The sequence below is a fragment of the Echiichthys vipera genome (genome assembly GCF_963691815.1).
Source record: "Echiichthys vipera genome assembly, chromosome: 12".
Taxonomy (NCBI): domain Eukaryota; kingdom Metazoa; phylum Chordata; class Actinopteri; order Perciformes; family Trachinidae; genus Echiichthys; species Echiichthys vipera.
Window position 1 is genome coordinate 7,529,866 of NC_139837.1, and position 16,411 is coordinate 7,546,276.

The following is a 16,411-nucleotide window of genomic DNA, read 5'->3' on the forward strand; positions in this document are numbered from 1 at the left end:
GTAGATGACAGTGATAAACTCTTTATATCTTACCACTATTATTCAATTTGTTTACTCATCAAGTGTTTTGCTCATAATATGTGAGAGAACAGGGCTGTTGTTGTTGAGGCAGTGTTTCGTAACCCCAGTGGTTCTTGAAAACTCCACTAATTCCAATATTATGTACATGTACTTGAATTGAATTATTTTCTATCTATAAATAAAAAATGGAAATACAGTATAAGGTTTATTATAGGCCTTAATTTATCCTGTTTTGAAAGGGGACTGAACTGAGACACAAATATAATGCATTGACTCACACAGAGAACTTTGTTGAGATGGTTTAAACGGCTTGAAACGAGATGTAGTAACTGTGAATAGCGTATGATTCACATCATTTTCAAACTCGTCATTGTCATGTTTTTCTTTTCATTTCTCATCTGACCATTTCACAGTTGTACACATTCTTAATGTGTCCCAGTTTATTTCCTGTTGTGGTTCAAGGAGCCTTCAAAAGAACGTTGCTTCGACGCCACTTCTGTTGAAGTTAATGGAGCGGGCATGATAAGTCCCACTGTAACCCATCATATCTGTGCTGTTTGACCTTTGACCCAAGAATGCTTGTGGTGTTGACTGACTTGTTGTCTTTTTATACTGTAGGTTATTTGATCAGAGCACATTTTTTTACGTGAAAGAATTTCTCATTTTAGAGCAGAAATATCTTCTCTCAAGACAATATAGAGCAGGCGTCTCCAGCCCTGCTCCAGGAGGGGCCACTGCCCTGCATGTTTTAGGTTTCCTCACAACTTCAACACACCTGGATCTAATGCTCTGCTCGTTATCAAGCAGCTGAAGTTTGTCTCAGGGTTGATTGTCATGAGACTCAGGTGTGTTGGAGTAGGGAGACACCTAACACATGCAGGGCCGTAGCTCTCCAGGAGCTGGGCTGGAGATGCCTGATATAGAGATTATATATTTTTAAAGGTCTGAGTCAGGGCGGCCCAACCCAGCTCCTGGAGGGCCACTGTCCTGCATGCTCTAGGTTTCTCTCTGCTCCAACACACCTGGATCTTATGATGTGCTCGTTATCAAGCAGCTGAAGCTTGTCCCAGGTTTGAAAATCTTGAGACTCAAGTGTGTTAGAGCAGAGAAACCTGAAACATGCAGGACAGTGGCCCTCCAGGAGCAGGATTGGACGGCCCTGGTCTAAGTTTAATGTTACATGACTTAATACCTGTAAGGGGCAGGGTAATCGGAGGCATCTACGTTGCAAGGTGGCTCCATCCGCTCCCAGCTGAGAGTATCCTCATCATGGGAGGTTAAAGGACAATTTTCTCTCCCATTTTGAACTGGTAAGTCAGCTAGCAGCCTGGCTAAGGTGTTTTTTTGTTTTTTTGCAGGTAGACAAATCCAGTTACAATACACTCAGATATCCTCTGTAAGTAAGCCACGTTAAAACGAAGCGACAACCCCTGTAGTGCAGCAGCGGTGTCCTCACAGGACAGGTTTACCTTAAACAAGAGTGATGTGTCACGTTGAACAAAGTAGGATACTGGGAAATCTCAGAGCAGGGAAACATCTCCAAACTCATGACAGGCATTCATGTTAATCGAGTCAGATGCTCTGAGACACTGGTGCTGTTATGTGAACCACAGTCTGAAGCCAATAAGTGGAATTAATTTGAGTCACAACTTTGGGTAACTGGAAACGGCTGATGTTTTTTCCACTGATTACAGTAACCTAAATCCTGAGGCCTGATATAAAGTAATAAAACCTGCAGGGAAGGAGAAGTCTGCAAGTGTGATCATGTCTTTTTTTGTGTCTGGTCATTTCAGGATTTTAAATGTAAGTGCACAGCTGAAACACAAATCTGATGTCCTTTTTTTTTTTATGCGTCCTTAAGATATCTAGCTCTGTTATCTGTTTTTGCGGTTGCACAGTACTGCATGTGCTCAATTTGTCTAAACAGATATACAACCAAGAAAGCATTACAAATTAGCTTAAGCATGCAGTATTAGAGAGATACTTATCTTAAAAGCAGAGGTGACGGCTATGGAAACATCTTTACGTTAGCCCCCTGAAGTAACACCAGTGAGATAGAGCAGTTGAGAAACACTTCCTTTTGTGCAGTTAAAAATCCGATTAATTTCTAAATACTCCAACAATATTTAGAGTAACGTTTCAAGACAGCGTGCAGGAACAGTCATACATGGATTTGGGGATGTAACATGTTGAGATATTGCTCGTCTGATCCCTTTAATCATGTAATTGATTTTCTTTGGTAACACTGTAGAATAAACAGGTTAGTCTTTATCTTCTTTTGTATCAGGAATCATTACATGGTTGGTTAAATGTGTGTGCCATGTACTGTATGCTTCCCAATTCCACAGTCGACCTTTCCCCTCATGTTGAGCAGATTTGCAGTCCTCAGTAAGAAAAACATTCTTGGCACATTCACAATGAACCGTTTCACTGAGTTGCGTCACCTCTGATTCAAAGGTATATGTGGCGTGTTCAGTTTCTGACAGGTGAACAAACACTTCTACATCTGAAACTCATGCAGCCCAGTTTTATTTTTTTATCAATAACATGTGGCTCAAATCATAACCAGCTGACTGAAAAGAGAACTTGATTTTAACTTATTGTGTTTGTGGTTGGATAACAATAAAAAGAATGAAAAGAAAACCAGAAGAGTTTGCAATGGCTAATAGAAGGTGACTTCAAAAAAAGCCTCTGCACACCTGGATGTGTGACAGGTGCGTTATGAGAACAATTCCTGCGCGCTGACTGCTGAAAGATGTACGTGTTTACATTGGTCCGTGCGACCTTCAGTTCAATTTTATTTACAGTGCCAAATTATAACAAACGTTATCTCAAGACACTTTACATATGGAGTAGGTTTAGACCACACTGACTTATTTAAGATTTACAGATACCAAACAATTCTTCTGCCCCAAAAGTCCTCCAGGTAGTTATAGCGAGACAGTGTGCAGGATTTTTCCTGGTTTACAATAGTGGTTCCAGTATTGACTTTACATTTCAAAGTAGTTAAAAATGTCCATAAAGTAATGTAATTAAGTATTCTACATGTAGTTTTTAATCGTATGGCCTTTTGGTTTGTCAGTCAACGCAACCAAATCTTTATCAGCAGATGATTAGACGTGTCTTTCTGAATAACCTTGTTACTCAGGCTTTGTTAAGGTGAACTAATGCATAAAATGCAGTTGTCGGGATGATAATCTACTTTAGAAACGTTCATGATCTGCATGTCAGCATGACCATGACAGTACTGTTGTACCGCTGACATCTGCTGGGCAAAATAAATATTCCTCAGTTTTAAAGTCCAGCACATTGCGACCTTCCAGATTAAGAAAGATGAAAGCATCTGATTTAGTGATTTAACAAATAACGTGTGTTACGGATGGAGAAGTAAATGAGTTAAGAATTAACAAACATCAGCACCCTCAAGTCTGTGCAAAAGTGTGGTGTAGAACTCTCTGGACCAAGCTGGAAAAGGTTACTTTATAAAGTAATCAAGTTACAGCACGTAGGCTATATATGACTGTGGTTCAGATATCTGAAGAGCTGTTCATCCAATCGACTTTACACTTTGCAGGTGTATTGCTGAAGACCCAAGGGAGCGGTTCTCAAGAATGCTGCAAACTGCACGAGTCTATTTAATTAAGCAAGCTTTCAGTCAAGGGAAGGTATCAAATCAATGCAGTGGGACACAAGGTAAAAACCACTTGATGAGCCTTGATGCAGAACACTTGTGCCAATCAGTCGAACCTGCTGACCCCCTAACCAAAGCTAATTAGGTATTTTGCACAGACTTGTGTGTGTGGATGCTTTTTGTTTCCATTTAGTTATATAGTGTGTAGCTTCAGCTCCTCAGCTAAGCCTGATCCCTGGTGAGCTGTTTTTTCCTCAAATATACCTGTAAAAGAAAATTTAGTTTAGGAAACTAAAGTAAAAAGGTGAACTGAAACGTCTTGAGGAGATTCCCACAAGAATGGAAATAAATTAAGCAAAGACTTTTTTTTTGGGGGGGGGGGGATGTTTTAGCTTCATTCATGCTGTCTTTTTCCCCTCCAGTATCAAGTGTCAGATTCACACTGGAGGAGTGTACGTCTGCAGCTAAGTGACACATCAATTTTGCCAAAAACCCCCTTTGAGAAACAACGCCAGTGTGACTCAAACTCACGGAGGCCAGTGGAAACTCCAAATCATATACAAACCACTTCTGAATGTGGAAATGACTATCACACAACTTCCTACGCATCAACAAAAAAAAAATTATCCATTTTGCCTTTAAGTAAACTTCTTTTTCTGGCTGCGTGACTGAGAATCACCCGGCAGTGGGTGTCTTCACAAGTCTTTGGACAGGTTACATCTCATGAAACTGAAAGGAATAGTTGTGAGATTACTGGCGGTACAAGAGACAAAGCAAACTCTCCTCAGCAAAACTGTTTATGTCAAATGAGCGCTTAAGTCGCACCCTTTTGGTAGATAACATATCTGAAATACTTCCTCTTTATGTTTTTATCCTGCTTTTGGTGTCCACTCTGTGCGACGTCTGTCCTTGATGTTATCATAGAAGCCTTAACGTTGGTCTCAGCACCTTGTGTGTTGGTAGACTTGGAAAAACAATGTTGAAATCTATCAAAAACTACAGCACAGTTAGGTGATACGTGCCCTGAGAATATTGAAAGACATAAACACAAAATATATCAGTTATCTTTCTGATCATCCTCAAGAGTCTTCACCTTACTGTACGTCACCTCCATGTGACACAACAGGAATGCAGAAAGTTTTGTTTCTAAAAACCTTCCCTCTTAAACAAGTGTGTAAGCAATGATGGTTAGCATTTTTCTCAAAATCCCTCTCTCTCTTAACAGTCGTCACGCTGCCTGTTGGACTGAACTACCATTTCTATGGTCAGCTTGAAGAGACCGCAAACTGCATCTACAGATAAACTGCTCATAAAAGTAAGGCATGTTAACCCTTTTACTATAGTTAACAGATTTTATATTTGTAAGGCTTCCCTGAGGTGATGTATTAAGTGAAACTTTCACAAGAATACTATCTGTACTGTATTTTCAGTTCAGATTTTGAAAGTGTTAAAATATAATAATAAATGTTCAATAATTGATGGTAAAAATCAACAAACCAGACTTCCTTGAGTCACTGATTCATGACAGATTTTTGTTTAAACACCTACATTCAAAGTATCCACTTAGTTAAAAGCGGATTATACCCGCTGAAATTCTTTTGTTGTGTGCTTTTCTACTTGAAAACTTGTTTGGTAAGTCCTGAGGGGAGATTAAATGTCCTGGCAGAACAAGTGCGTTCATCTAAGATTACACTGATACTGAATAGGTAGACGGTGCTCACAGCTGCTTCACATATCGATTACTAAATGATTTTGATTTGTGTGTGTTTGACTGTGTCCGGGCCTGTTTGACGTCTTCAGCCGTGCTCAAAACATTTTAACAAAAGTCGAAGTAGCAACCAATCACTTGGTGTTTTTATGTCATTGTTAGTGTGTATTTCTTTTTACCGTTGTTCTCATCTCTAGCTCAGTGTGCTCCCCTCATTTAACTTGAGGCGTAGTTCAGATTTTGTCAAGTGAGGTTGTATGAGGTATTTATCCATAGTCGGTGTGTTACTCACAGTAGATGAAGGTCGGCTCACCCCCATTTTAGAGAAGCAGACAGAAAAACAGGCACAGAAGCTTTGAAATGTGCTGCTGTGAACGGGGGCAGCAGCTAAACGTAGTTTACATTTAAAAGAGACTCAGCTTAAAAAAAAAATCTATATCAGTTTAAGTGTATGCAAAATTTAGAATACATTAACACCTCTACCTTGCAGTCAGACAGTCATGTTTACGTTTACACAGGGGGAACCAAAGCTGTTATCTATGCTCCCGTCAAAGCCACCAGACTCCATTAACAAAAACAGTAATTATACCTTGCTGAACGTGGGAGTTGCTCTTCTACTGCTGCGGCTAACGGTTAGTTTGTTTTTACAGTTGTGTTGTTTTCTAACCCTTTAAAACTCAGTCACGTAATAACACTACTCGTGGTCCGCAAGGTAAAATGTTTTAATCAATGGAGTCTGGTGGTTTTGAAGACAGCACGGATAACAGCTTCAGTTCCCCAAACTGATATTGATTTTTTTAGGTGGGCATGTTTTGGGTAACTAGAATACATTTAGCTGCTGCCGTGGTCCAGACATTGCTTAACTTCCCTGCCTGTCGTCCTTCTTGCTTCTCCAAATAATATATACCAGAACTGTACACTGACTACCTAGTGCCTCATACAACAGCTTCAAAAAATCTGAACTATCCCTTTTAAGACGTTTTAACAGTCCTAACTCTAACCCTTTTCCTTTCAGACATGAGAGACAGGCTTGAGCACCTCCATCAGGTGCAGACTGACTCTGAGGGTTTCAGCACAGTTGAGCTGGACAATTTGTCAGAGCATGAGGCGGCAACAGCATCACCTCCCGACCAGGACCTGGATGGTGTCCTGCAGGAGGCCCAGCAGATCCGCCTGGAGATCCAGCAGATCCAGAATGACATCAGTGAGCTGAAAGAGGTGAACTACCAGGCCTTGAACAAGACCTCACACCCCACTGCGACAAAGCGGGACTCCAATGCAATCGGGGCGGATATTAAACTCAGGGGAGAGTCCGTGTTGAAGCGTCTGCACATGATGAATGCTCTCAGAGGGGAACTGGAGGCCCAGGGTGGCAGCTCTGACCCTGCAGCACGCATCGCTCGAACACAGTACCAGTGTCTCAGCAATGCACTGCGGGAAGTGATGTTCAGCTACAATGACACAGAGATGAGCCACAGGGAGGCTTGTAAACAGCAGATCCAGAGGCAGATGGAGGTGGTGGGCAGGGAGGTCAGCAAGGAGGAGCTGGAGGAGATGATGGAGAGCGGGGAGATGAATGTGTTCAGCACCCAGGTGGAGGGCAAAACGGCTCGCTCTGCTTTCCTGCAGATCGAGAGCCGACACAAGGAGCTGCTGGAGCTGGAGAAGAGGATCGAGGGGATCCGGGAGCTGTTCCTGGACGTGGCTGTGCTCACGGAGGAGCAGGGGGCAGTCGTTGAAAACATCCAGAAAAGCGTCCAAAATACTGAAGTGACCATTCAGGATGCCGCGTTCAAGCTGGAGAGAGCGACTACTTCTGATAAAAACAACCCCTTCAAGAAGATGTTTTGTTGCTGCTTTCCATGTTTTAACAAGTAGGTCTGATGAGGGCCAGTGGCTTCGGAGGCAGTCCACTGGGCCAAGTGGTCAAAGCTGCGCTATGAACGTAACAAACAGCCCGTTAGAACAGATTAGAAATACTTTATTGATCCCCAGGGGGTAAATGGTCCATTACAAATGATCCATTGTTGAATAGAAAAAAATATGGAGAAATTACAACAATGGGCCCAAACTCTGAACAACAGAAATAAAGGAATCGAGTCCAGCGTCATGTCCAAGACGAAGGTTAATTTAGACAGCATCCTCCTCTCTTCAGCTTTAAACTTTGTAATATTATGAGATATTTCAGTAATGACAAAATATACTAGTCTGAATGTAGCAACTCTGTAAACTGGAACTTACAGTAGGTATATTTTGTATTACAGCCGAACTGCTGAACTTGTCTCAAGCACAGACTCAAGACGTTATCAATCATTTCCTTTAAAAAACTGTCTTGGTATTGAAAATCTCACCACACGGTCCGTTTAGTAGCTTTTCTGGAGCTTTTGACCATTGTAATATATCGTGAGTCTCTTGCTATGTCAGATGCTAAGGGTGTAGGGAGTTCAGTCACAACGAGCACAGTAGATGGATCCATTGATGATAAACTGATAATGGCGGAGCGAAGTTAACATGTCATGTGTGTTACTAACAAACACTAAAATCGACTTAATATGTGGCTTACATAGCAAACATCCATATCTAGCTAAATAATCTTGAAAGGAAATCTTAACCATCAGGACTGAAGCTGCATGTGCTGAGATTGGTCAACTGCTGTTTCCAAGCCAACATGAACAGGATGTCATTAAAGTGCTGGGGGAAAAAAATACATCTGAATTTGCAATTGCGGTACAGGTCATGGTGAAATATAGTACTTTTCAGTCCAGCTTGCCCCACCTCACTGTAACGTGTTGTCACTTCAAATAAGCATGTAGGACTAAAGTCAGACCTATTAGCAGCAACACTATCTTTAGGTACAGTAGGGTAAATAGGCTACAAGGTAGTTTTCTTTAACTCTTTTGCTGTATTTTGTTCTTTTAGTACTGTTATTTTGTTATGATTGTGTTTGTGTGAAGCACTGTTTGCATAACTGATATATATAAATAAAGATATTAATCCTGTAAATGGTCCTTCTCAGGGCCTTCTTGTTTGCTGGGGTTGCATAGGGCAGTGATATGTTCTCATAATCTCTGGTAAAGGATGTCAGATAGTAGAAAAGATATGACAGTCAAATGATATTGTGCAAAGTGTGTGCTTGTACTGGCTGATGATCCAGCACTTCCTCTACTGACAAACTGTAAAACTGTGAAATATAGAAGACTTCGAATTTAAAATACAATTTATTATAAAATGGCTCTGCTCAATACTTGATGGTTGCGATGTGCATCCATATTGCAGCCCAGTGTGCAAAGCCAATCAACATTTTAAGTTCAATATTTAGTCAATAATCAATGTCAACGCATTGCTGTCCATGTTGCATAAGTCAGGAGTTGTAATTTAACCTTGGGAGAAAATATAATATTGTTTTAAGATGATGTGCGCCACTGAACAGTGCCATCATCATCATTTGTGACAGTAAGGTATATTTTGGTTAAATGTCTGGTTCGCGTTTCGTTTTTTTTTCACCCTGACAATAAATTGGTCGACCCCTCACAAGTCTAAAAAGTATTTTAATCTCCTCATTAAACGCTCAAAGGGCCATAAGAGATGAGCGTGCTGGGTGATGGGTCGCCTCCTTCCTCAAACCAGAGGGGGGTGTGTGTGTGTGTGTGTGTGTGTGTGTGTGTGTGTGTGTGTGTGTGTGTGTGTGTGTGTGTGTGTGTGTGTGTGTGTGTGTGTGTGTGTGTGTGTGTGTGTGTGTGTGTGTGTGTGTGTGTGTGTGCGTGTGCGCGCGTGTGTGCGTGCGTGTGTGTGTGTGTGATCTTCCGCGTTAGCAGCTGCTGTCAGTGTGTGTGTCAGTGTCACGCCGTGTTAGACGATCTTAAAACTCTGGAGATCCATGTGTGAGCGCTGCACATGTTGAAATGTAATGATATAGCGGAGAGAAAAAGAGGAAATGAGTCTTTCCGCGGTCGCCTCTTCTGCTTTAGCGAGTTTATTAGAGTAAGGACCGCCGGAGGATAACGCAGTAAGGTACGTCTATACTCTGTATTAAGTCATTAAGATTGATGCACTAAATGAACGGTTCATCACTCGCATGGAGGCTTATTTCTACAAAAAGCTTGTATTATTTACTCGTTGGGGCCAGGGATGCTTTAAGGTTTGTTAATGTGATTTATGTCCTTTTGTAAAACGTGTTTCTGACATTTCACTAAAGTTTGCCTCGATAGGAAATAACTTCAAGTTGTTCTCTGCGATGAAAGTCATAGCTGAGGAAGTAACCATCGGTTTCCTCTTGAGGAGTCAGAAAGTCGGCCTGCATCTAAATTACAAAGTAAGAAACATTAAAAATATAAGTAGAAAGTTTGCTGAAGGCCTAAAAGTGCTTTTTACGATGAAAGAAATTGGCTAAAATTATCCTTTTTTCCCAAGATATGTACCAAAAATGTCCCAACATGCTCAGTAAAGAACTCAATAAGGTGCACTGTGCACAGACATGGATGGACTGAGCACAGGCCCAGGGACCCATAAGGTCAGGGGCCCAGACTTGCTGTTAAAGGAAATCACAAAATGATCCCAAAGAGATGCCAAATGACCACAAGAATACAAAAAACAACCAATTTTAACTGCAAAGAGGCAAAAAAAAGACTATATGGATGCAAAACCACCACAAAAACACGCTCAACACGCTGAATATAGACACAAAATAACCGCATAGAGACAAAAATCACAACAAAGACAAGCAAAATGATAAAAATAATAGATGGAAAATAAAAAGGGGGAGACAAAACAATGTCATAGAAACGTAAAATGTTTAAAAATAGATGCAAAACCACCTCTCAAAGATGCAAAATGATTAAAAATAGATAAAAAACGATCACAGAGATGCAAAACAATTACAAAGACATACATAACAGATAAATATGGATTATAAGGACGACAAAGTGGAACAAAATTCCTTAAAAGGACCAAAAGTAGACATGTCTGGGCCCAGGGGGGGGGGGGGGTGTATTTCGGCCCTTTGAAAACACTAAACATATATTTAAATATCTAAAATAAGAAAACCATAGGAATTATAATATAAAGAAATAAATGACTGATATCCTACATGACATGTTTAAATCATCTAGCATGAGAAGTGTGTTTTTCCAATATTTTATTTCATAAAACTACCAATAAAATACATTACAAGTAAAAATCCTGCATTTAAAATATAAGTACATCTGCAGAAGATGCCTATTATCAGCTAAATGTACTTAAAGCATAAAAAAGTAAAAGTACTCAACCTGCCAGTGACCTGCCAAATAATGTGTTATTTATTTTACATTAGTAGGTTGGTAATCCTGATGCATCATCATTAAAGCAGCATTTAATTGTCGTAGCTGGTTGAAGAACTAGTTTGAACTAATTCACAGTTAGTTTAGTCAAGTGTTTCCCAACCAGGGGGTGGAGCCCCTCTAAAAGGTCACAAAATAAACCTGAGGGGTCGTGAGATGAGTTAAGACAGAATAAAAAACTAACTTCTGCTGCACATACTTGTATATTCATTGCTATTTTGAGGAGTGGTTATGTGGGAGACTGTTAGTCGTACTTCCTGAAGTGTCCACTGGTTGCCTGGCAACGCTTCAGAGCAAAGAAATAGTCCGCAGAATAAAACACCAAAACATTTTTGCACTTTAGTATTTACATCATAATAATATTTAATAAAATGTTGTATATGTTAATGAGCTTTAGAGGTGTTGGTCGGTGGATCTGGACAGAACCAGGCTAGCTCTGTCCATCTGTTTCCAGTCTTTATGCTAAGCTAAGCTAACTGGCTGTAAGCTGGTTGACTTATATTTAACAGAGAGATGAGTGAGTGGTTTCAATCTTCTCATTTAACTCTCCACCAGAAAGCAAATAAGATAAGATTTCCCCAAATGTCAATTTGTCTCAAAACTGTTGAAAGGCCAGTTGTCAGTAAAGGCTCCTGACTCCTTCTTGCAGGTGAGATGAATGACCGACTGTGTGAGCTGCAGGCCTTTAGCTCCAAGCACGCAGGGGAGGAGCGCGGGCCTGAGGGGAACCACAACCACCCCGACGAGGATGAGGACCTGGAGCAACACGCCATCGTGTTTGAGGGAGAGGATGTGATGGACGGCATCTACAAGAAGGCGCAGGCGATGAGAAAGGAGATGCTGCTGCTCAAACTGGACGTGAAGCGTCTCGGGAAGCAGAACACCAGGTTCCTCACGTCCGTCCGGAGGATCAGCAGCATCAAGCGGGACTCCAACGCACTCGGACGGGACATCAAGGCCAGAGGGGAGGCCATTTACGCTCGGCTTGAGACGCTGGGGAAGCTGAGCAAAGAGCTGGAGGAGGCGCACGGGCCTACGTCAGCTGTGGCCCGCATGGCACGTTCACAGTGCGTCTCTCTGAACTCCGCCTTCCACGAAGCCATGTCCGAGTACAACGAGGCTGAGATGGTCCAGAGGGAGAACTGCAAGACCCGCATCCAGAGGCAAGCGGAGATCATGGGCAAGGAAGTGAGCAGGGAGCAGATCGACGAGATGATCGAGACGGGCAAGTGGAACGTCTTCTCGGATAATCTCCTCCTGGAGGGGAGGACTGCCAGATCCGCTCTCAATGAGATCGAGAACCGACACAAAGAGCTGCTGGAGCTGGAGGGTCGCATCAGGGACATTCATGAGCTTTTCTTCCAGATGGCCCAGCTGGTGGAGGACCAGGGCTGCATGCTGGACAACATAGAAGCGAATGTAGGCGCGACTCAGGACTATGTTGCCAAGGCCACAGTTCAGATCAAGAGAGCCGTGATATACAAGAAAAACAATCCATGCAAGAAACTCTTTTGTTGTTGCTGCCCTTGCTGCAAATGAGACGGTTTCATTTCTCAGTGTCACGAGAAAATATCGAGATTAGATTCAAATCAGCTTCTTTTGCAAAGATACCTCTAATATATTGCTTTCATTTGTGTATTTATTTAGCTCAAACGCAGCATCGACTTCATTTTTAACCAGACGTAGCGTCCAAATTTCACACTCTAGTCCGGGCTGGTGTGAGAAAAGGCCTGCATTTCAAACCACACAGCCATATGCAAATGTGTGCAGTGAGAATGTGTGACGTTTCCTGATTCTTACTGATAACTGGAAAGACTTCTATAGCCCAATAACTCTCTGCTTTGTCCTTCAACTTTCAGCTTTAAACTTTGTGCTAGACTAGAAAGTAGCTACGGTGTAAACTGGAACTCAAAATAGGTATATTTCGTATTGAAGCCCTTGCTTAACAAGTCTTAAGAAACACAGTGCACACAACACAGCCTCTGTTTGTGGTGAGCTGGAGGCACGGTATATTTGTGTGGATTACGCAACGACACGTTGGCCAACCCCACATATATTTATCACCAGCTTAAAGGCCGGGGCTTTGTGTTTCTCAGGATCTGTTGCTTCACATGGAAGTAAACTGTATTATCTCCACTTTTCTGAGATTAAACAGTGTCATCTCTAATCCCATGCCTCCCTGGAGCATCAATAATTATGCCTATGATTGGAACATAATCAGATTTGCATCATAGGGCAGATGTTTTTGCAGATTGTTCCACACAAAAGGGGGCAGAATCAATGTGTACACGCGTGTTTGCTCAGGTAGTAGATAGAGAAAACGAGAAACGGATGAGGTCACTGCTCTCTGTTTGCACAGCAGGCCTCTCTCATTGTCCTTTGTAGTGATAGTTAAATTAAAAAATACCTTTCCTGTGTGTGGCAGTCCATCACCCACTGGGGGATTGCCAGGTACCACCCATCACACTGAAGCTGAGCAGCTCTGTGACTATTCGTGCATGTACTGAGAGACCAGTGGGTGTTTTCAGAGTCTCTGCTCTTCTGCTCTGTGTTGAAATGTGTTTCAGGGCTGTAGTGATTGCACTTCCTCAGCAGCAGCAGTTGTGGGCAGTTACCGGCAGCTTTGCACTGTGGCGCCATACGTGTACTCAAGTATCCACCTGTTGTGCATGACAGGATTGTCATTGTATTAATGTAATGCGAGTTATCAGGTGATACACATGTGGACCAGGATGGCCGAGTGGTTAAGGCGTTGGACTTAAGATCCAATGGACATAGTCCTCGTGGGTTCGAACCCCACTCCTGGTAGTAAAATGGAAGTTTTAACCTTGTATAAATTCTGAGAAAAAAATATCTAAGCACCCTTGTCCCTCAGTAGCGGGCTGTTGTTGATGTTAACACCCACTGGTTGTGTATGATCTCTGATTTGCATCAGAGAAGAAACATCATTACTTATTTGTGTCTTATTTACATATCCCTCGACCTGGACATGTAAGACGGTACGATTCTGAGGCTATTTTGTGACTCTAAATCAAAAGCTACGTTAGGTTTTTGGCCTGAAATCTCAACCTAGATCTAATAGTTGGTCAAGATCATCAGCACACGGCCGGGACAGACGCTGATGACAGCTAACCCGCTGATATGGGACCAGCTTGCAGTTTCCAACTATGTACTACAGAACTGGTAGGACTGTGGCCGTTAGAACTGACCTCTGATCAGCAAAGGTCTCGGCGTAAACGGCGCCGCCGCGGGCGTCCCCAGGACTCAAGACTCCGGTCATAACAGCGACGAAAAGGTAACATTTATCCATTGAGTGTATGGTAATTTGTTGTTTTAGTTATGTCGTGTTGTAAAACTGTATTTAAGACTTAGAAGCAGTTTAATGTAGACGAACTACACTAACGTTAGCTTGCTAGCCCGAGTGGAAACCAACCTGCAGTTAGCATTAACTTTGCTGTTGTCATGGTAACAAAAAATCAATTCCAGTATAATTTCATACGAATTGTATCAATGCTAAATAATAAGTGGTAACGTTAAGTTATGAGGGATTTACTCAACTGGAAACGGATCAAATAGACTATCCTGAACATAATTACTGATTAGAGACTGTGTTTAGTGAAAGTGGAATAGAAAATAATAGTTTGGTAACTCCATGGTAGTGCTGCTTTAGAGTAACTGTTATATTAACCCGGTCTTTAAGACAAACCAATGGCAACAGGATTGGTAATCAATCAATCAATCAATCAATAAAAACATCATTAGACATGGTCTCGATGCACTTTACAAGTACATAAAAAGCAAACCGCAATAATAATAAGAAAAATAATAATAACAATATTAGTAGACTTTAAAAACATTGAAATAGTAATAGTAGAACAGTGAAAACCAGCAAACATAATACAATTAAACACGTTAAAAATGTATTCCAGCAGGATGCAGACAGGAGGATGTGCTATAGTCGGCTATAGTTTAACGAGTAGAGGTTCCTCTCATCTGGATTTCAAATGTTTAACTTAAGTGGGAGGCCATAGATAGATAAAGTTAGATTAAAAATACCTTTATTGATTTGACTAAAGTTTCAGCATCACAAAATGATCAAATAGGTTGAATTTTTGTGATGTTACTGAGATAGATTAATGCTGTCTTCGTAGTGGCCTTGATGTGAGACTGAAATGTCAGATGAGGATCAAAAATCACACCAAGTTCTCAGAGATGAGCTACAGCCATCCATTTTAACACACAGATTCTTAAACAAATTACCATGTTTTGCTTGTCTATCTACTAAGAGCTCTGTTTTATCAACATTTAGCAGCAAAAAGTTCATACTCGTGCCTCTTTTTGACACACACACATGCCTCTAATAAAGTTAGGAAAGGTTGTTTGGCTTCAAAGGTACATCAAGCTGTGTATCATCAGCGTAGCATTGACATTTAACACTGTATTTGCTAATGATGTCAGCAAGGGGAGGCATAAAGATGGATGACGCTGAACACATGCCATTCATTTAGGTTCGCTTTGCCATGGCCACCTGTCAAAATGTCCTAGAGCGTCACTGATAAAGTGAAGTGAGTGTTAATAATAGCTAAATGTGACTCTTTTAGAGCTTATTGAAGTAACACACACCTAAAGATAGTTAAAGTAATGTCAGTTGGGAAACCCAGTGACTAAACACCCAGACTCAGCTGATAAACCAGATTGTGAAATTTAGTTTCCTTGTGCATTAAAGATTTTTTGGGTAAATATAGGTAGAAGGCTACACTTCAATACATATCTCAGCGTTATATCAATATTTGAACGCATAATCAAATGCAAACACAACTAGCTCGATCCCACACGTAACAGAAACTCCATCCCTCGTGTTGATTGACAGGTCTTCTAACGAGAAGAAAACAGCTAAATGCCGTTAGAAACATTTTTTTGTGTGCACCATTTATTTACGTTGACATGAGACAAACCTAATCACATGCTGATTCCTCACAGTGGAGGGTATTTCCTTGACATTTCTGTCTGGACAGAATCCTTTTCCAATCCGAATCCTGTCTGTTATGTTGAAACTGTGTGGATCTGGCTCCATCTAGCTGTGAACAGGTAGAAAAACACTGTGCAACCTGCACAATTTTAATTTTAAGGAAACATTGAGCATCCACACTGGACTAAAGTTCATCTCATCTCATCTCATCTTCAACCGTTTATCCGGGGTCGGGTCGCGGGGGCAGCAGCTTTAGCAGGGGACCCCAAACTTCCCTTTCCCGGGCCACATTAACCAACTCATTGCTGGTGTGTTTGGGGTTGTTGTCTTGTTAAAACAACCATTTCAAGGGCATCTCCTCTTCAGCGTAAGGCAATATGGCCTCTAAGTATTTTGATGTATGCACCTGATCCATGATCCCTGGTATGCAATAAATAGGCCCAACACCAAAGTATTGGCTGGAATACCTGTTCACAGGTGCCAGAAGTTGGTCAACTCCATGCAACACAGACGTGCAGCAGTTCTCAGAGGTTATACAACTAAATATTAGTTCAGTGATTCACAGGAAAGCTGAATCTTTAATAATTTTTCTGCTTAATATTCCTTCTCCTTCCCTTTCTGTGAAGTAATAACAAAATTTTCTTCATGTTTTGATCTGGAAGAGAATGGGCAGTGTTCCCAATGCATTTGTGTGTACGGAAATAAAAGCTATTGTAAGGATTTTGAGCTTTACTCACTTTTGAAATCACACTGCTATAATTTTGAAC

The 16,411-nt window shown here is 41.4% G+C and overlaps 2 protein-coding genes across 3 annotated transcripts; both read left to right on the forward strand.

Annotated features, from left to right (window-relative positions):
* Positions 1-6,377: 6,377 nt before the first annotated feature.
* LOC310955081 (syntaxin-11-like) lies at positions 6,378-7,238 on the forward strand (the record flags this gene model as incomplete). The annotated part of the gene is made up of 1 exon (XM_083924816.1): positions 6,378-7,238. One exon carries the CDS (start codon positions 6,378-6,380, stop codon positions 7,236-7,238), a length of 861 nt encoding a protein of 286 aa, XP_083780942.1.
* Positions 7,239-9,269: 2,031 nt separating this feature from the next.
* On the forward strand, positions 9,270-12,705 carry stx11a (syntaxin 11a). Of its 2 annotated transcripts, XM_083923644.1 has the most exons (3): positions 9,296-9,371; positions 9,602-9,672; positions 11,325-12,705. In XM_083923644.1, the coding sequence occupies exon 3, from the start codon at positions 11,330-11,332 to the stop codon at positions 12,212-12,214; it is 885 nt and encodes a 294-aa protein (XP_083779770.1). In that variant the 5' UTR covers positions 9,296-9,371; positions 9,602-9,672; positions 11,325-11,329; the 3' UTR covers positions 12,215-12,705. The 2 variants fall into 2 exon arrangements, with proteins under 2 accessions (XP_083779769.1, XP_083779770.1); XM_083923643.1 differs by lacking the exon at positions 9,602-9,672 and having other exon boundaries at positions 9,270-9,371.
* Positions 12,706-16,411: the final 3,706 nt, after the last annotated feature.

Bases quoted from the DNA above. Each gene is read 5' to 3' on its own strand.
- stx11a (XM_083923643.1), top strand. From the start codon at position 11,330: ATGAATGACCGACTGTGTGAGCTGCAGGCCTTTAGCTCCAAGCACGCA.